Source organism: Mus caroli, unplaced genomic scaffold (genome assembly GCF_978045245.1).
Source record: "Mus caroli unplaced genomic scaffold, Mus_caroli_1 scaffold_9, whole genome shotgun sequence".
In the NCBI taxonomy this organism is placed as follows: domain Eukaryota; kingdom Metazoa; phylum Chordata; class Mammalia; order Rodentia; family Muridae; genus Mus; species Mus caroli.
The window spans coordinates 15,684,805-15,701,753 of NW_028227264.1; the positions used below are offsets into that span (position 1 = coordinate 15,684,805).

Here is a 16,949-nt window from a genome sequence, read left to right on the forward strand (position 1 = left end):
AAAATAACAAATAGATATCTATCTATCTATCTTGGGTTATACAATATGTTAGTATTAGTTAGGATAACATATTAATCAAATCACAACTAACCAACCATGCTACCTATCTCGGTTTCCTTTCTTGTTGCTGTGATAAAAGTTCCCTGATAAAAGAAACCTAAGGAAGGTTTTACTTCCGGTTATGTGCATCATTGTGGGGAAGAGCTTGAAGTAGCTAGTGATGTCATACTCACAGCTGAGAGCAGAGTAAGGAGTGGATATGTGGATGCTAGTGTTCGGCTCACCTTCCTCACCTTTACTCAATCCCCTGTGCTGGGAATGGTGCCACGCACAGTGGGTGGGTCTTCCTTAATCAAGGTAATCCTGCATAAACATGTCCACGTGGAGGCTAACTTAATCTAGACAAGCCCTCGTTGAGACTCCTTTCCCATGTCATTCTAACTTGTTGGGTCAACAACTAAAATTAACCATGCCACCATCAAATCAAACCTCCTCTTTTTTCTTTTTCCCACTTATTTTAAAACAAATTTTTAAACCTTAGGATATGAAGTAGTGGGTTACATTTTGGCATCTTCATACATATGTGACACTATTCTTATTCCCATTTGTTCCATTCTCCATCTACTTACCCAGTATCCTTTTCTATCTTCTGTTTGCTTTTCTTTCTGTTCTCCATTATTCCACCCTTTGGCTTTTTTATTATCTTCCATCTTCCCTTCTTTGCTTCCTTTCCTTTCTTAATTCTGTGAAGCACAAAAGCCTCACTTGGAGCTGATGAGACTGTTTATCTAGTGAAGGTGCCTGTCACCAAGCTTGGTGACTTGAGTTCGAATCCAGAGCCCACATGGTGGGAAGAGAGAACAGACTTCCACAAGTTGTTCTCTGGCCTGTGTATGTGTGTGTCACACAAACACACACAAATACACAAATGTACATACATGCACGCAAAGATGGCAGTAAAGGCCCTCAGGCTGATTGCTTCTAGGTAAAATGAGAAGTCACTATGTGAGCGGAGCAATGAAGTGACATGAATTGCTAATTAATGTAGTGTATGGAGATGTGTTCCTGGGGAGTTGATGGCTGATGCAAACACCAGACAGTAGGCTACTGCAGTAATCCAGGGAAGAAAACACTTGTGGGGACAGGGACAGGGACAGGCGCGGCAGTAGTAGAGGTTCTAGGTTTATTTCTGAAGTGTAACCTATGGGATTTGCTGGAGTTCATCGGAATTGTTCATCTCAATCCTTCTAAGTGATCATTACAGAAATTATTTTCATCTCGTCTTCATCTTTGTGTGTTTTTTCAACTCTGCTGCTGTTTTTACTGTCAGGGCATGTTAATTGCACTAATTATGGGTGGCCTTAACCTGACCCCAGCATGCTAACTCATCTGCTCTGTCTGCTGCTCTCTCAAGTCACCTCTTCTCAAACCCTGCCTCCCCATAGAGCCTCTGGAAAACCAAAGCAATCACAAGGCATCCTTTTTACACACTGTGTGACTGCCCCACTTGCCCCTGTTCCTGTATACACTAAACCCTTCCCTGCCCCCACAATGGGTAAACCATCCCTAATCCTTTTCTCTCCCTTTATATCCCAAGTGACCAGTTTAGGGCCAGGCATTCAATAGGCACTCAGTGTCTTCCCAGTGGAACAAATAAAACCACTCCCTAACCATCAGATGTGCCATCTGCCCCTCCCTCTTTGGCCTAATGGGTTCTCGTTGCATCATAACCATCATTAGGTGAATACACTGAGTTGTCTTTCATCTTGAAGGAACCTTCCTGTGGCCTTCATCTCCCTCCAATTCCACCAGAGTGTCCTTTCCTTTCATTTCTCCAAGGAACTGTCTAGACTAACTGTCTCCACTGCCTCTGTTCAGTCTCCTTTGAAGCCCTCCAAGCCTCTATCCTCAGCTCACTACTGAAACTACCCTCCTGTCTAGTAGTCACTTCCATGGTACCAAACCGGTGGTTCCCAGAATTCATCTTGGCCTCTCCGCAGCATCATGTGTGAATCCTCTTAGAACGTTTACTTAGCTTTTATAGCACCACACTCCTGCCTGGTCCCCTTGTCCTTTATTTTACAGGCCCTCCTTCCTAGTCACAGGTGCTCTTCTTCTCCCATGTGCCTACGTCTCCCATAGGCTCAAAGCATGCGCCTCTGCTCCTCTGAGACAGCTTCAGGCCTTAAGTAATCTTAATGAGCCCTCCTCGTTCTAAATCCCATTTATGGAAGTTTTCTACATTTCTATGTTTCTTTTTAAAAACAGGGTTTCACATTGTAGTCCAAGTTCACCTGGAACTCGTAGTATACCTCAGGCTGTCTTTGAATCCATGACAGTCCCCCTGCTTTGCTCTCTGAGGGCTTAGATAGTACAGGCGTGTGCAACCTTGCCCAGATTTAAATACACATTTTTTTTAAACCTGGACTTAAACATTTATCTGCTAACTGTTCCAATTTACCTTACAACAGACTTGGCCCAATCCAATTCTGTGATTCTCAGAACCCTCTTAAAAACAGAACAGAAAGAAATCCAGTTACCTCCAGGGAGGGAGGGAGGGAGGGAGAGGGAGGGAGGGAAGTCAATGAGTTCTACTTGTTGCATGGTATCTTAGTTAGGGTTTCACTGCTGTGAACAGACACCCTGACCAAGGCAACTCTTATAAAGACAACATTTCACTGAGGCTGGCTTGCAGGTTCAGAGGTTCAATCTCTGTTATCTTCACGGCAGGAAGCATGGCAGCATGCAGACAGACATGGTGCTGGAGAACGAGCTGAGAGTTCTACATCTTGTTCTGAAGGCAACCAGGAGACGACTGACTTTTAGGCAGCGAGGAGGAGGGTCTAAAAGCCCACCCGCACAGTAACGCACTTCCTCCAACAAGACCACACCTACTCCAAATAATGCCACACCCCCAGTCAAGCATATTCAAATCAACACACATGGCTGTAGGAAATCACTCACTCTTCTTTTCTTTTTAAAGTGCTGCTGGCAGTAGAACCTAGGGCCTTAGCATACCAACCCAATTATCTACTTCCCAGCTGAATCCTGATGCAGCAACTAAACATATTTTGAAGGAGCAAAGGTGATTGCAAGTATAATTTGAATAGGTCACCTTTTGTTAGATGGAAGAGATATAGGCAATTTTGGAAGTGATTATTTAAATTTATGTGATATATCAGATCTGACCCCAGAAGAGAGGGAATGTTTAATAGACCCGTCTTATGGATAATGGGCAGAGATAAGGTCCAATGCCTGAGGCAGTTCCAGAGGAAAAGGAAAAACTCGGTTCTTTTTCTAAAGATTTTTTTAAAAAAGATTTATTTATTATTATATATAAGTACACTGTAGCTGTCTTCAGACACACCAGAAGAGGGCATCAGATCTCATTACAGGTGGTTGTGAGCCACCGTGTGGTTGCTGGGATTTGAACTCAGGACTTTTGGAAGAGCAGTCAGTGCTCTTAACCACTGAGCCATCTCTCCAACCCCTAAAGATTTCTTTATTTTTTTCCATGTGTGGAGTGTTTTGCCTGCATGTATGTATGTGCATGATGTGTGTGAAGTGCCACAGAGGTCAGAGGAGGGTGTTGGAGCCTCTCGAACTAGAGTTTAGGCCAACCATCAGCTGCTGTGTGGGTTTTGGGAACCAAACCCAGGTCTTCTGCAAGAACAGTAAGGGCACTTAATGGCTGCACCATCTCTCCAGCTCCAAGTTCAGTTCTTTTTAAGGAATTAGTTTAACACAAAGCCAACACTTACCAGAGACTCTAGGAAGCAGATTAACTGGCCAGTGTGACTGATGAAGACCAGTTTTACCAATCATAAATCGTTAGGAAACATGACTGGCAGGTCATTAAAAGATAAATTCTCCATTGTCACCCACAGGTTACTTTAATGGCAATGTATGGACTTGGATAAAGGATGGCAACTGACTGTTAATGTTAAATATATTAATAAATCTAGGGATAAAACATGTAATTAAAATAGTAGATATTACAAGATATTTAATACAGTTTAATAGCCATAAAACAAGAAAATTGAGATGAGGGGTAGGGAGATGGCTCCGAGGGCAAAATGCTTACTGTGCAAATCTGATGAGCTGAGTTCTCTCCCTTGAACCCAAGATACAAAGGAGCGAACCCAGTCCTGAACCCTGTCCTCTAGCCTTGCTGTGTGTACTGTTCCCATACACATAAGAATGGGACGTACGAGAAGGATAGTAGCAGTATTACTACCTAACTTTGAAGGGGAAGAACCATCCAGCACGATTAGACAAACACTATCTCCAGCAGTGATGGCAAGTTTGCTTAGCACTCCTGTGAGATCATGTGTGCAGTGGTACAAAACAAACAAAATAAAAGTTGTATCCCATATATATAATAAGCATAATATTTGGAAAGTTTGTGCTTAAATTACTTCTCTTGGCACATTTAAATATGTATACTTGATAAATTCAGGACCATACAAATTTTGAATTATTATAAATAATGTAATTCACTGATTTAGGAAGGTATCAAGTTAATATGTAGAAATCAGTAGCTTTTGTATTTATAGTTGGAGTATGAGATGAAATTTTAAAGTTACTATAGTAGGCAAAAGAACCAAATTTAGTAAGGAACTACATTTAGTAAATTTAGTAAGGAATATACATGATCTGTACAAGGAAGCTTTAGTGTAGCATGAAAGAGCAGAACTATGACATGAAGAAGTGTTCTCAGGCCAGACGACTCAGTGCACAAATACTGTCATTTCTTCCAAAGTGAACGTACTAAGTTAGCTCCAGAGAGAAATGGGTTTGCTCCGTTGTGTCTTGGGACTATGGGAAGAGGACATGGAGGCTGCGTGCAAGCATTAGTAGCCAGGGTGATTGAAAAACAGAAGAGAAACGAGGAATGGAAGCCGCCTGTGCCGATTTGCAGGCAGTTAGGAGTCTTGCAGTGTGGACCCTGAGTGCATGAGCCAGCAGAACCTGATACCAAAACTGGAGAATGGTTTAGAAATGGACTTAGGTCTTTACTGGGTTTAGTATTGTCATTGCACTGATGCTTCACTCCAGAAGGTTCTCCACAGCAGCGGTCTGGGTTACTTCCAGGTTAAGGCTCATCTGCAGTTCAGTTCTTACAGTGTTAACAGCAACAACACCAACACCAACACGCCACAACTTTATTCTCAAAGCCATGCAAAGACCTTTAGAGCTTGCAGCAGAAGCCACTCTTGAGGGAAGGCGTGGGGCGGCAAGGTGAGGGAAGGGTAACAGTGTAGAGTTCGCCAGGTGGCCGGTGGCTGTGGCCGCACAAGGGCTAATGAAGAGCATCTGGTTTGCATCCAGCAAACATTGGGATGTGAGCTCTGTCCTAAAATGAGAGTTGTTGACAGAGCAGGGGGTGAGGGTGATCCATTAGAGGAGAGGACCTCAGGGCCTTGTCTCCTGCTTCTTTCCTCTGGCTAATTGTGCTAGGATAATTAGCCTAATTATCCCCATGCAAGAACTTGTACCAAGTGTAAGAATATGTTTGAGGGATGAAGAAAGGTAATTTGCTAATGAGAGCTACAGGTCCTTGATAGTGACAGCTTTAATGTAGTGTGGCAAGGAAAAATAAAGATTAGTCCCAATTGTTTGTGCTGCATATCTTAAAAAAAAAAAAAAAAAAAAAAAAAAAAAAAAAAAAAAAAAAAAAAAAAAACAGAGCAAACAAACGTGCCTTGAGGGAAAGTGCTGTCAGCAGAGTGGATTTTGAAATCAAAGACCAAGTCTCCACTCTTTGTTCTTGTGCTGACCTTTTTCCTTCAGCGTTCAGTGCATGTTAGGTTTGAAGGGTGAGCCCTTACAGGTGCCAAACGGCTTCCTGCAAGTAGATGGGGGGGGGGGGGGGCGGGGTGTCTCCAGGTGCCGTTATGAGAAGCTGCATTTGATGGTGTGTCCAATGATTCTGGGAAACATGCACAGAGCCCCCATTGTCTTAGAGAAAGGGCACCGGGTGCCAGTTACTCAACCTCTTATATAAAATTTATCCTTGGAGTGATGCGTTGGATTGGAATTTTGGCAATAAATGGTTGGCCTTGGTGGTAGTAACCGAAACTGGAGTTGTCTTTCCTATTTCCTGTTATTTTTTGAACTGGCACCCCGGGGGTGTTTCAGGCTTTGTTAAAGGAAATACTTAAATCAAAGGAAGACTTTGAAGAAAACAGCAGGCGCCTCCCTCATTGCCTGAGCTGTGAACAGGAGGCCCATTGGCTCGTTGGGACACAAGGCTGAGATCACAGGCTCCAGGTGGCTTCCCCACCTGTTCTGGCCAGCTCCTTTGCTGCCTGGCCTGAGCTTTGGTTTCTTTCACTGTAAAGAGATGAAGCCACATGTGGTTCACGGGAGACAACCCTGGTCTGCAGCTGCTCTCCTGTGTAATTATTAATAGCACTGCTCTTGCTTTCAAAAGTATTGGAGGTTTGAGGTAGGTGATATCACTGTGCCATGCCCCCTGCCCACCCCCGCCCCCAGAGTGCTCTAAGGTTATGTGTATGAATGTCTGTGAAGCCCGCTGTCCAGCGCCCTGAACAGCACACCTTGTGCCTGGATAACGATGATTACTTTTAGTAAACTTTTCAAGGCCAGACATCAAAGACAGTGCCGCAATAGACAAAGTCTGTTTTATGAAAAGTTAGCCATCCTCCCACTCCTCCTGTCTCTGAGTCTGCCCACGTGGAGTTTTCTGCTCGAAGCAATGGATTTGGGTGCTTTTGGCAGCGACTTAAAAAATGGTCTGATTATCCTGACTTCACAGGTCATCGTGTGTACAGCTCTGTCATGAGGCAGACAGTTCCTAACTTTATAATCCTAGCAACATACTTTAGAACATTCCAGAATTTGTTCCCAAGTTGAGTTCCATTTTCCGTAAGAATTCCATGAGATAGGTGCTTTAATACTTGTTACTGATGCTTTAACGATTTGGAAGCTGAGGCTCAGAAACAGGGAATTTCAAATAATTGCATAATTACTAGACAGCATCAGGGAGGGGGTGAGTCGAGAGCTTCTCAGATTCAAATTCGTTTCATTGCATCATCTTACTTATTAAAAGGGTGACATTACTAACTGCACTTCCCCACCCTCCCCTCAATCCCCTCCCCCCATTTCTTCACGGCTGTAATGCCTGCTTCTTTTTTTTTTTTTTTAATTTATTCATTATATGTAAGTACATCAGACACTCCAGAAGAGGGAGTCAGATTTCGTTACAGATGGTTGTGAGCCACCATGTGGTTGCTGGGATTTGAACTCTGGACCCTCGGAAGAGCAGTCGGGTGCTCTTACCCACTGAGCCATCTCACCAGCCCAATGCCTGCTTCTGATGTCTCTCCATCTTTGGCTTGCCTGAAATTCATAGTAAGGATTCTGAAGGGTTTGGGGACAGGAGTATCACGATGTGTCTTACAGTCTGTAAAGAGAATATATTGCTGCACTGGAAGGAGTAGAAATGGATGAATAACAAAGCAGAGGGAGGTGGTGCAGTAACCAGGGTGTTAAAAGACTTACTAGTCATTGTACTGACTAGTTTTGTGGGTCAGCTTGACACAAAATAAAGTCGACGGAGAGAAAGAAGACTCAATTGAGGGAATGCCTCCATGAGATCCAGCTATAATGCATTTTCTCAATTAGTGATCAATGGGGGAGGGCCCAGCCCATTGTAGGTGGTGCCATCCTTGCGTCCAGCTTCCTGCCCTGTTAGAGTGCCTGTCCTGACTTCCTTCAGTGACGAACAGCAATGTGGAAGTGTAAGCTGAATAAACCCTTTCCCCCCAACTTGCTTTTTAGTTGTGTTTTATTGCAGCAATAAAACCCAGACTAAGATTGTCATCTTCCATTCACTATAACAAATACTAAATGACCTGTTGTAAAGGGGCCTGTGGGGCCTGTGGAGGGGTAACATTTCACAGTATCTGTGAGGAATGAAACAAAGCCATTCACTTGTGGCCAGAGTGCAAACATTCCAGAAAAGGAAGGGACCATTCTTTCCTTTGAGGGCATCCTCACCACAGCCTACCTCCTAGCAATCTAACACCCTTTGACTGCATGAAGCTGGGAAGCAGGCCCCTAACCAACCCATGGGGTGGACATCACATCCTTCTTAATGGAAACCATAGGAAAGACTGCCCCTGAGACCCAGCAGGGTTTTCCTGGTCCTTGTCATGTTTATAAACATATTGGGCCTGGAGGTTGGATCATTCTGAAAGTCACCCACCCCTGGCCTTTTCTTTAGTAGATGGCGGTACTGTGAAACAACCACATTTGCATATTGTGTTCTGCTTGCCTGGGAAATTTGCTCACCAGAGAAGAGAGCTCTGAGAACTTGGCCAAATGGATTTGCTTTGCGAGTGAGTTGTCACACTGTAGCCTGCTCTGGGGTTCCTCCCATGGCAACCAAAACTGCAGGGAAGTTCTGCTTGGCTGTGAAAGCTGTGGACTCTGACATCATCAGCCAACTGAAAGGAAAGTAGGTTAGTGGGCCTGCAGAGCTTCCTCAGGGTGCTAAGGAGACAGATGAGGGGGTGTTTGTCCCCAGTCCTTGGTCTTGTCACATAATAAGTGAGCTGCTCTGTTCTCCATAAGCCCAGGCCTTAACTTTTCCTCCGTTTACAGCTTTTTTTTTTTATTTTAAATATTTTTATTACATATTTTCCTCAATTACATTTCCAATGCTATCCCAAAAGTCCCCCATAGCGCCCCCCACTTCCCTACCCACCCATTCCCATTCTTTTGGCCCTGGCATTCCCCTATATTGGAGCATATAAAGTTTGCAAGTCCAATGGGCCTCTCTTTCCATTGATGGCCGACTAGGCCATCTTTCGATACATATGCAGCTAGAGACAAGAGCTCCGGGGTTCTGGTTAGTACATCATGTTGTTCCAACAATAGGGTTGCAGATCCCTTTAGCTCCTTGGGTACTTTCTCTAGCTTCTCCATTGGGAGCCCTGTGATACATCCAATAGCTGACTGTGAACATCCACTCCTGTGTTTGCTAGGCCCCGGCATCGTCTCACAAGAGACAGCTATATTTGGGTCCTTTCAGCAAAATCTTGCTAGTGTATGCAATGGTGTCAGCGTTTAGAAGCTGATTATGGGATGGATCCCTGGATACGGCAGTCTCTAAATGGTCCATCCTTTCATCACAGCTACGAACTTTGTCTCTGTAACTCCTTCCCTGGGTGTTTTGTTCCCAATTCTAAGAAGGTGCACAGTGTCCACACTTTGGTCTTCATTCTTCTTGAGTTTCATGCGTTTAGCAAATTGTATCTTATATCTTGGGTATCCTAAGTTTTGGGCTAATATCCACTTATCAGTGAATACATATTGTGTGAGTTCTTTTGTGATTGTGTTACTTCACTCAAGATGATGCCCTCCAGGTCCATCCATTTGGCTAGGAATTTCATAAATTCATTCTTTTTAATAGCTGAGTAGTACTCCATTGTGTAAATGTACCATAATTTCTGTATCCATTCCTCTGTTGAGGGACATCTGGGTTCTTTCCAGCTTCTGGCTATTATAAATAGGGCTGCTATAAACATAGTGGAGCATGTGTCCTTTTTACCGGTTGGGACATCTTCTGGATATATGCCCAGGAGAGGTATTGCTGGATCCTCCGGTAGTACTATGTCCAATTTTCTGAGGAACCCGTTTACAGCTTTTTGGGCAGGAGTTGGTTCTTAGTGCCTTCCAAAGTTAACGCTATATTTCAGGCTCTTTGTCCTGCTGTAGTAAGTTTCTAACTCACTCGAGACTCCCCACCAGATGTGTGGCTTTTCTACAAACTGCCGTGAAACTTCTCAAATAGAATCAATTTTAACATGCATCTCTCTCTCTCTCTCTCTCTCTCTCTCTCTCTCTCTCTCTCTCTCTCTCTCTCTGTGTGTGTGTGTGTGTGTGTGTCTGCACCTTGCAGTTAGAGAAATATGTGTTATTAGTCAGACTTAACAAGAGTGTCAAAACTGCAAAGAGATTGCAACTAGTGGATTTACATCTGTCCTCTCAACTTCTGATACCTCAGAAATCCACTTGATGATCGGCATACTTACTTTTGTGCATGTGTGAGCAAGCAACCACAGCCACCGTGTGAACACTGTGGTAGAGGTCAGAGGACAAGTTGCAAGACTCGGTGCTTCCTTTCAGGTGGGTTCCTGGGATTGAACTCAGGGCATCAGAGTTAGTGCCAGAGTTAGCCCCTTTACGTGCTGAGCCACCTCGCTGGGAATTTTCTAAGGGAATTTTGTAGAGATCTGTGTGAGGTCTCATCAGAACAATGGTGCCAAATAAGTTGTCAGGGACACATGCTCAACACATTGAGTGTATTTTTCAAGTTACAAATATTAACCCACATTTTCCTTAGATGGAAAAGAAACTAAATGGTCTCTTTGTGTTTTGTAAGGTAGCAACAGTAAAAGGAGACAGTGAGATACTTAATGATATGATTTACTTTTTTTTTCTTTTTGTTTTTTTGAGACAGGGTTTCTCTGTATAGCCCTGGCTGTCCTGGAACTCACACTGTAGACCAGGCTGGCCTTGAACTCAGAAATCCACCTGCCTCTACCTCCCGAGTGCTGGGATTAAAGGCATGCACCTCCACTGCCCGGTTGATTTACATTTTTTTTATTTCCATGATTATTGTTATTGTCCTTGCAATAAAAGAAAGACGGGTGCTTGTCAGTCCATGGGTTTTGGTTTTCTAACGTCACATTTCTGTGTCTGCCACGCTCACTGGCATTCTACTTCACAACCATGACCATGCACAATCGTTACGACTTAAGAGGAAACACCTCCAGGGACAGAAGGCAGTACATCCTCTTTCTAGCAAAGTAGAAAAGGAAGATGTTTCAGAGGCGTCTTTGGAGTGTTGCGTATGGCCCTATGCTGTTATGTGCCACTCAACTAGTAAAAGGGATGGGTATTTTTCAGGAAGTTTGTTTTGTAGCACTCAACAGTGGTGGCAGTGGTCTTGTGTCTAAGATGATGGAGTGATGTCTTCCTGTATTTCTATCTCATCTTTGTCCCATTAGAAACTTTACATGCCAGAAGACATTCAGACATACCATTGAAAGCTAGCGAAATCTCCACAAATGCCAAGAAGTCATGAGAAAGAGAGCTGACAGTCTGAGGTCCTTTATTTAACATGAAACAAAGCTCTACGTCAGTTTGGGGAGATTGGCTGAGAGAGGTTGAGTTGATCTGGGAGTTGCTTGCTGACACAAGTGTCTACTTTGGGATGGTTCACCATCCTTTATTCTTCAGTAGGATTCTTCTTAAACACTTTATTTCCATGGTGATACTTCAGTTCAAACTCTATGAACTTGATTGGTCCTTTGACATTTATTGTATATCTTTTTGTTTGTTTATATGTTTGTTTGTTTTTCAAGACAGGGTTTCTCTGTGTAGCCCTAGCTATCTCCTAGTAAGAGCCAGTTGCTCTTTTATTGTTCTTTTGGCTTTGCTCTTGTTCCTAAGCACAGTGTTTACTCTGAGTTCTTGGGTCACCCTCATTACAGAAATGGCTGCCCATGAGCTCTTATAAGATGCTTGCCAACACAGCTTTCTCCCTTACACATCTTCAGGTATTGCTGGAGAGGGGCATTGAAGAAGGGCTCTTTAATGAGGATGCTAATCTATATCAAAGAAGTCACAGCTAAAATGTTGTCATAGAATTCTGATAAGGCCCAGAGAACCACTTTAGTCAGCCTCTTAAAACTTACCAATTTCACACAGATTTTTTAAAATCCATATAGATGGCTTTAGAATTGCACAAATAGTTCAACAATGAAATGACTCCATCATTGCAAAGCGTTCCTTGAGGTTAGAGCCTAAAGAAAATAAGATTGAAGCTAGAAATTACATTGAGGGAAACAATTTTAATACAAATAGAAACTGGTGGGCTTAGCTATGACTTTTCTCCAGGCTTCTAATGTTCGTCTAAGTCCATACACTTTCTAACTTCTGCACAGCTAAGAAAAACTGGGAGGCTATACAGGCCCTGTATGCCAGCAGAACCTTTTTCCAGACTGGGGCAGGGTGGATCATACATGTGGGATGTCATATGCAAGAGAAGATTGTTGTCATAAATGTGGGCTGTCGTATGCTAGAGAAGATTGTTACTCTGTTCTTAAAAAGAACCATTCTTGGACTTGCTATAAATTAGTCTAAGTTTTAAAAAATAAACTGTATTTGTAAGTTTTCCTGCTAATTGCTTACACACTTTCTCTCTCTGCAGTGTTCTCTCTCTTCATCTGAAGAAGAAAGATTTATCGGAATCAGGAGACCTAAAACACCAACCTCAGGTGACTTCTCCGACCTTCATACTCAGACAAACTGGACCAAGTCCCTGCCGCTGCCAACACCAGAAGAGAAGACACGGCAGCAAGCCCAGACGGTCCAGGCTGACGTGGTTCCTATTAACATAACTGGTATGCTTTGTGGTGTGGACAGTCAGGATGTCCTTGGGAGAGCACTGGTGACTTTGTTTGCCCGTGTTGTGAGCATTTTCTTTACGTATCTGGCCTCCCGTTCTTTCTTTGATGGAGGAAACACCCGAGCTACATATGTGTGTGCATGACAAACACCTGTTGTTTGTTAGCTAAGGAGACTGACAACACATGTTCTGTCAGAGAACCCTGTGCTTCAGCCATTCCTGGAAAAGATGGCTTTTGACTGGCACTGTTCTTAGCCAAGATTTTGGTTCCATAGAATATCCTCTAAATGTGGTTCTTTGCAGCAAAAATTGTATACTCCCATAAGAAATATTTCAACATGTGAAACAATATTTCATTATGTTTCTGATTTTCTTACCCTTTGTTCAAATAAAAAGGGAAGAGAATTCTTGACAGAAAGGCATCTAGTAAATTAGTAACCAAAACATATCTTTAAAAAAAACCTTAGTAGACTGATAAAAGTATGCTTTGGTTTCTATGATTTGAATCTTAAATCTCAAATTTGAGTCTTAAATCTCAAATAAAGATCTATTTCTGTTAAGGGAACAACTTTAGGAATTGGCACATTGGCTGCACTGTGGCTACTAATTTAATTGCCAGGTTGAATTATCAACCTTTTTTGATGATTAAGGCAACAAATAACAAAACACAGAGAGCTCCAAGCCTCAGAAAACCAAAAAAACAAAAAAATGTTAAAGAGGTGGTGGCAACTGGACAAAACCCCGAGTGTAGTCCTCAGGGGACAGACACACTCGTATACTCACACATACACACACACACACACACACACACACACACACACACACACACACACAGCATCCACCATACAAGTATGTTGTATTACATAGCAATAAATAATGAGTGTCATATTGACAAAATCCACACATAGCCTGGTCCCTATGTCCTTAAATCTGGCTGACCAAAAGGAAGCAGTTTTCATTAACAATTAGGATGAAACCCCATAGCATCCTTCTGTCTTCTGAGGATATTGCTGTTGGAAGGTTTGTTGCCATGGTACCTATAAACTTGCAAGGGCTAATAACATTTAGATATGATGTATTTTAAAAAATATCTTAGAGTATATTTGGAAATTACGTTTAGAATTTCCATGGAAACTTGATTAATAAGTACATGAATTATTTTCAACTCCATGTATACTACTTATATTTTCTAAAACTTAAGCCTTAAGCAAACAGCGTGGCATTCTAATCCATTCTCCCTGTAAACAGCATTGCTGGTGTCCGTGGGCGCCTTCCTCTCACCTAGCTCATATCCGTAAAGTATTATTTTTTTAAGTGGCTATGCCACAGAACAATGTGATTTTTACTGCCTATTTCATGAACCATCAGTAGGCTTATATTTTCTTTGAAATGATTAAATGAGAAGACATTAATTATAAGGATTAAAGGCATCCATATAGTATTATAAACTATGCATATCATGTCATGAAATATGACAACCCTTAAAGGGATTGGAGTCAAAGGTTCTGCCTAGAAATGGGGCTAGTGAAAGTCGTTTTCAAGCATAAAGAAGTGTTTGTAGTGAAATACGTCCGTCCAGATTTGTCTCCGAGTTGTTTCTCTGGGCTTTCGTCCTTACCTGTTTGGTAGCTAAGCAGACTTGAATTGCATAGGTATGAAGCAGGCTTTTGAATGCTGCCCCGCTCGCACAAGGTGAATGAATGCTGACAATGATGCAGCGGACAGCCTGAGTCCTTGAAACCACAATATGTTGTTCATTGAGTTGTGTTTCCACAGAATGTCAGCGTTAATTTAACAGTTATATACATAGCGGTGTGTTTTCTAGATCTGTGTGTTTGCAGAGACACGCGTAGTCTGGTCCAAAGAAGCCATTCGTTTAAAGCTTTCACTTTGAGTGCCTAGACTGGCCTGGGTTCTTCAGTCTCCTGTTCTTTAAATTACATCTTTCTAAAATTCCAGATTTCTTTAAATAGAAATGCCATTGCTTGTAGGAAATAGTTACATGCTTATTAATTTGGGTGATTATGACCCTCTAACTTGACTTTTCAGTAAGGCTTTGGAAAAACAAATGCCAATACATATAAGGCTTTGAATCCCAGAGTAGAGTCTCCCGGGCCTAAGGATGCAGAACAGAAACACAGTGAGCCTCTGGCCTGAAAGGGGATTTAATCCCTTTAGTTACAGTCTTGTAGAGACGTGGTATTTCTAAAGGTTCAGGAGGGGAAATGTTTTAAATAAAGAGAACATGTGAGTATATGCCATCATCTGCCACGTGGATCAAGTCTTTACCTAAGAGATAAGTGTACTGGCCAACACACTCAGGAAGCAGCATTCCCAGAGTGCTGTGTGCTAGTGTCTGAGCTGATGCTGCGCTGGAGAGAAAGGGAGCCATTCAACTGAACTGATAACTATCTCCTACCTACATGGCACTGGGCACTAGACGAGTGCTGTTGAGGGCACCAGGGCACCAGGGTCAGCCTCTACCTATTGAATTGTGACATAGCCTTTTAAGGTCACAATGTGAATGTCGGAGATGGAATTCCATCCTCATAATTTTCTCAGCACTTGGATTTTTTCCCCCTTCTCCATAGCGAGGAAAATGCCTGGAGACTAGACACAACTTTCTAGTAACACTTTTGCCCGATTTTAATGCCTCCATAGAAGGAGTGTCTTTTTTCTGCTGCAGGAACCTGATAAAAACGCTGAACGACTTCCGTTTTTAAGCACTGTTTAAGGCACTGTATCTATGTGGCCTGTTTATTACAGGTTGGTATCTACTGCCATTCAGGGCCTGCTCTGAATCCCTTCTGGTTTTCTCTATTCAGAGCAAAGTTGCAAGGATTTTCACATTTACAAGCATTTATTAGATCGCTCTTCAGTGGATGGTATGTGTTTAAAAATGAGCGTGTTTTAATGAGACCAGGCTCACACGTCATCTTGTGTATATATCTACCACACTTTGAAGCTATGGTAGCATTCCTAAACAAGAACGACAATTTTATACATTTCTTTTGCTTAAGATGAGGATAGAAGTATGTGAATATATGGTTTCTTTAATCTCATTTTTAAGATAGAAACTATGTAAAAAGGCAAAATACTGCAAAACTTCCTTTAATCAAAATGTTCAGAACAGACCAGTCTATAACTGATTGTGACAGGGACCTTATTATTATCTAGCTCCCCATAATGTGCTAGTCTGCTTGAACTCTGGGAAAACTGTGGATGTGGTTCTGGGGTCTCATTGTCTGAAATGGGATTAACTTGAAAGGCTGCTGATAGGAAAAGGGGATGCAGCTCGTTGATAGAACACTTGCCCATCATGTGTAACCCTGGGTTCAAGCCCTAGCACCTGAAAACATTATGAACAAGAAAGGAAGAGTTCAGCTCTGACAATAGCAGTGTTGCTGGCTCTCATTGTAATGAAAGTACTTTATCATTATAAGGCTTTTGGTTTCCATTAAAATCGCCTCTCATAGTATAATGCAGTGGTTCTCAACCTTCCTAATGCCGCAGTCCTTTAATACTGTGCCCCATGTCATGGTAACCCCCAACTGTGAAATTATTTAATTGCTACTTTATAACTGTAATTTTGCTACTGTTATGACTCATAGTGCAAATATCTGATATGCAGCCCCCCCCCCCCATGGAGGGTCATTCAGTCAACCCCAAAGGGGTCATGGCCCACAGGTTGAGAACCATCGCTATAATGATTTCACACCCCATCCAAATTGTTAACCTCCTTGGCCAACATTTGGTAAGCTCAGACTTTGACTCGCCATCACACACTAGCATGATACTAGTCTCTGTGGATGACTAGATGAATACAACCTCCATATTGCCATTAATCCACACGGATACAAAGGTTGATCCTTGTGATTAAAGCGCTTTGTGAAGCAGTCACTTGCCAGGTGATTCGTTCTCAGGTGACGAAGAATAATTTTGCCGTGTGTTATTAAAACTGGAAGTGAGGGGAAGGTGCCTTTGCCTGAAGGGCACACCAGACACTGGAAACAGCCTTCTGGTGATAATGTGCTTTTCTTCTCTTTTTGCCCCTCAGCCTCCATCATCCATGTGACTTGGCTAACCTCATTATTAATACTTTCTTGTCATTTTACAAGCTTCTGGAAGGACGCGCGCGCTGTCAGCTTGCTTGACGATAACATTGCTTTGCTTGTTCTACTATTCTACATTAGGGGAGAATTTCGATCGTCAGGCCAGCCTTCGGCGGTCTCTAATTTACACAGACACTCTGGTAAGACGACCGAAGAAAGTCAAAAGGAGAAAGACTATTTCAGGAATCCCTGACATCATTCAGAAGGAGCTAGGTATGGCTCACCAGCATTGCATTCTATAGCCTTCCTTGCTGCTTGTATTTACCACACTAACCTCATGTGATGCTATCAAATCCACGCGTCCTTATAGGCAGCTTCTGGAAGAGATCTTAGGTGAATGTTACACTCTGTGCAGTGGAGCTGCTTTGGGAAAAAAGGGAGGGAAGAGGGTC

The 16,949-nt window shown here is 42.6% G+C and overlaps 1 protein-coding gene across 1 annotated transcript in view; it reads left to right on the forward strand.

The window, feature by feature from the left end:
- Nucleotides 1-16,949, forward strand: part of Nhsl1 (NHS like 1) — a 217,440-nt gene that overhangs the window by 182,880 nt on the left and 17,611 nt on the right. The window contains 2 exon segments of the mRNA XM_085842668.1: nucleotides 12,248-12,440; nucleotides 16,639-16,770. Of these exon segments, the coding sequence (XP_085698794.1) occupies nucleotides 12,248-12,440; nucleotides 16,639-16,770 (325 nt within the window).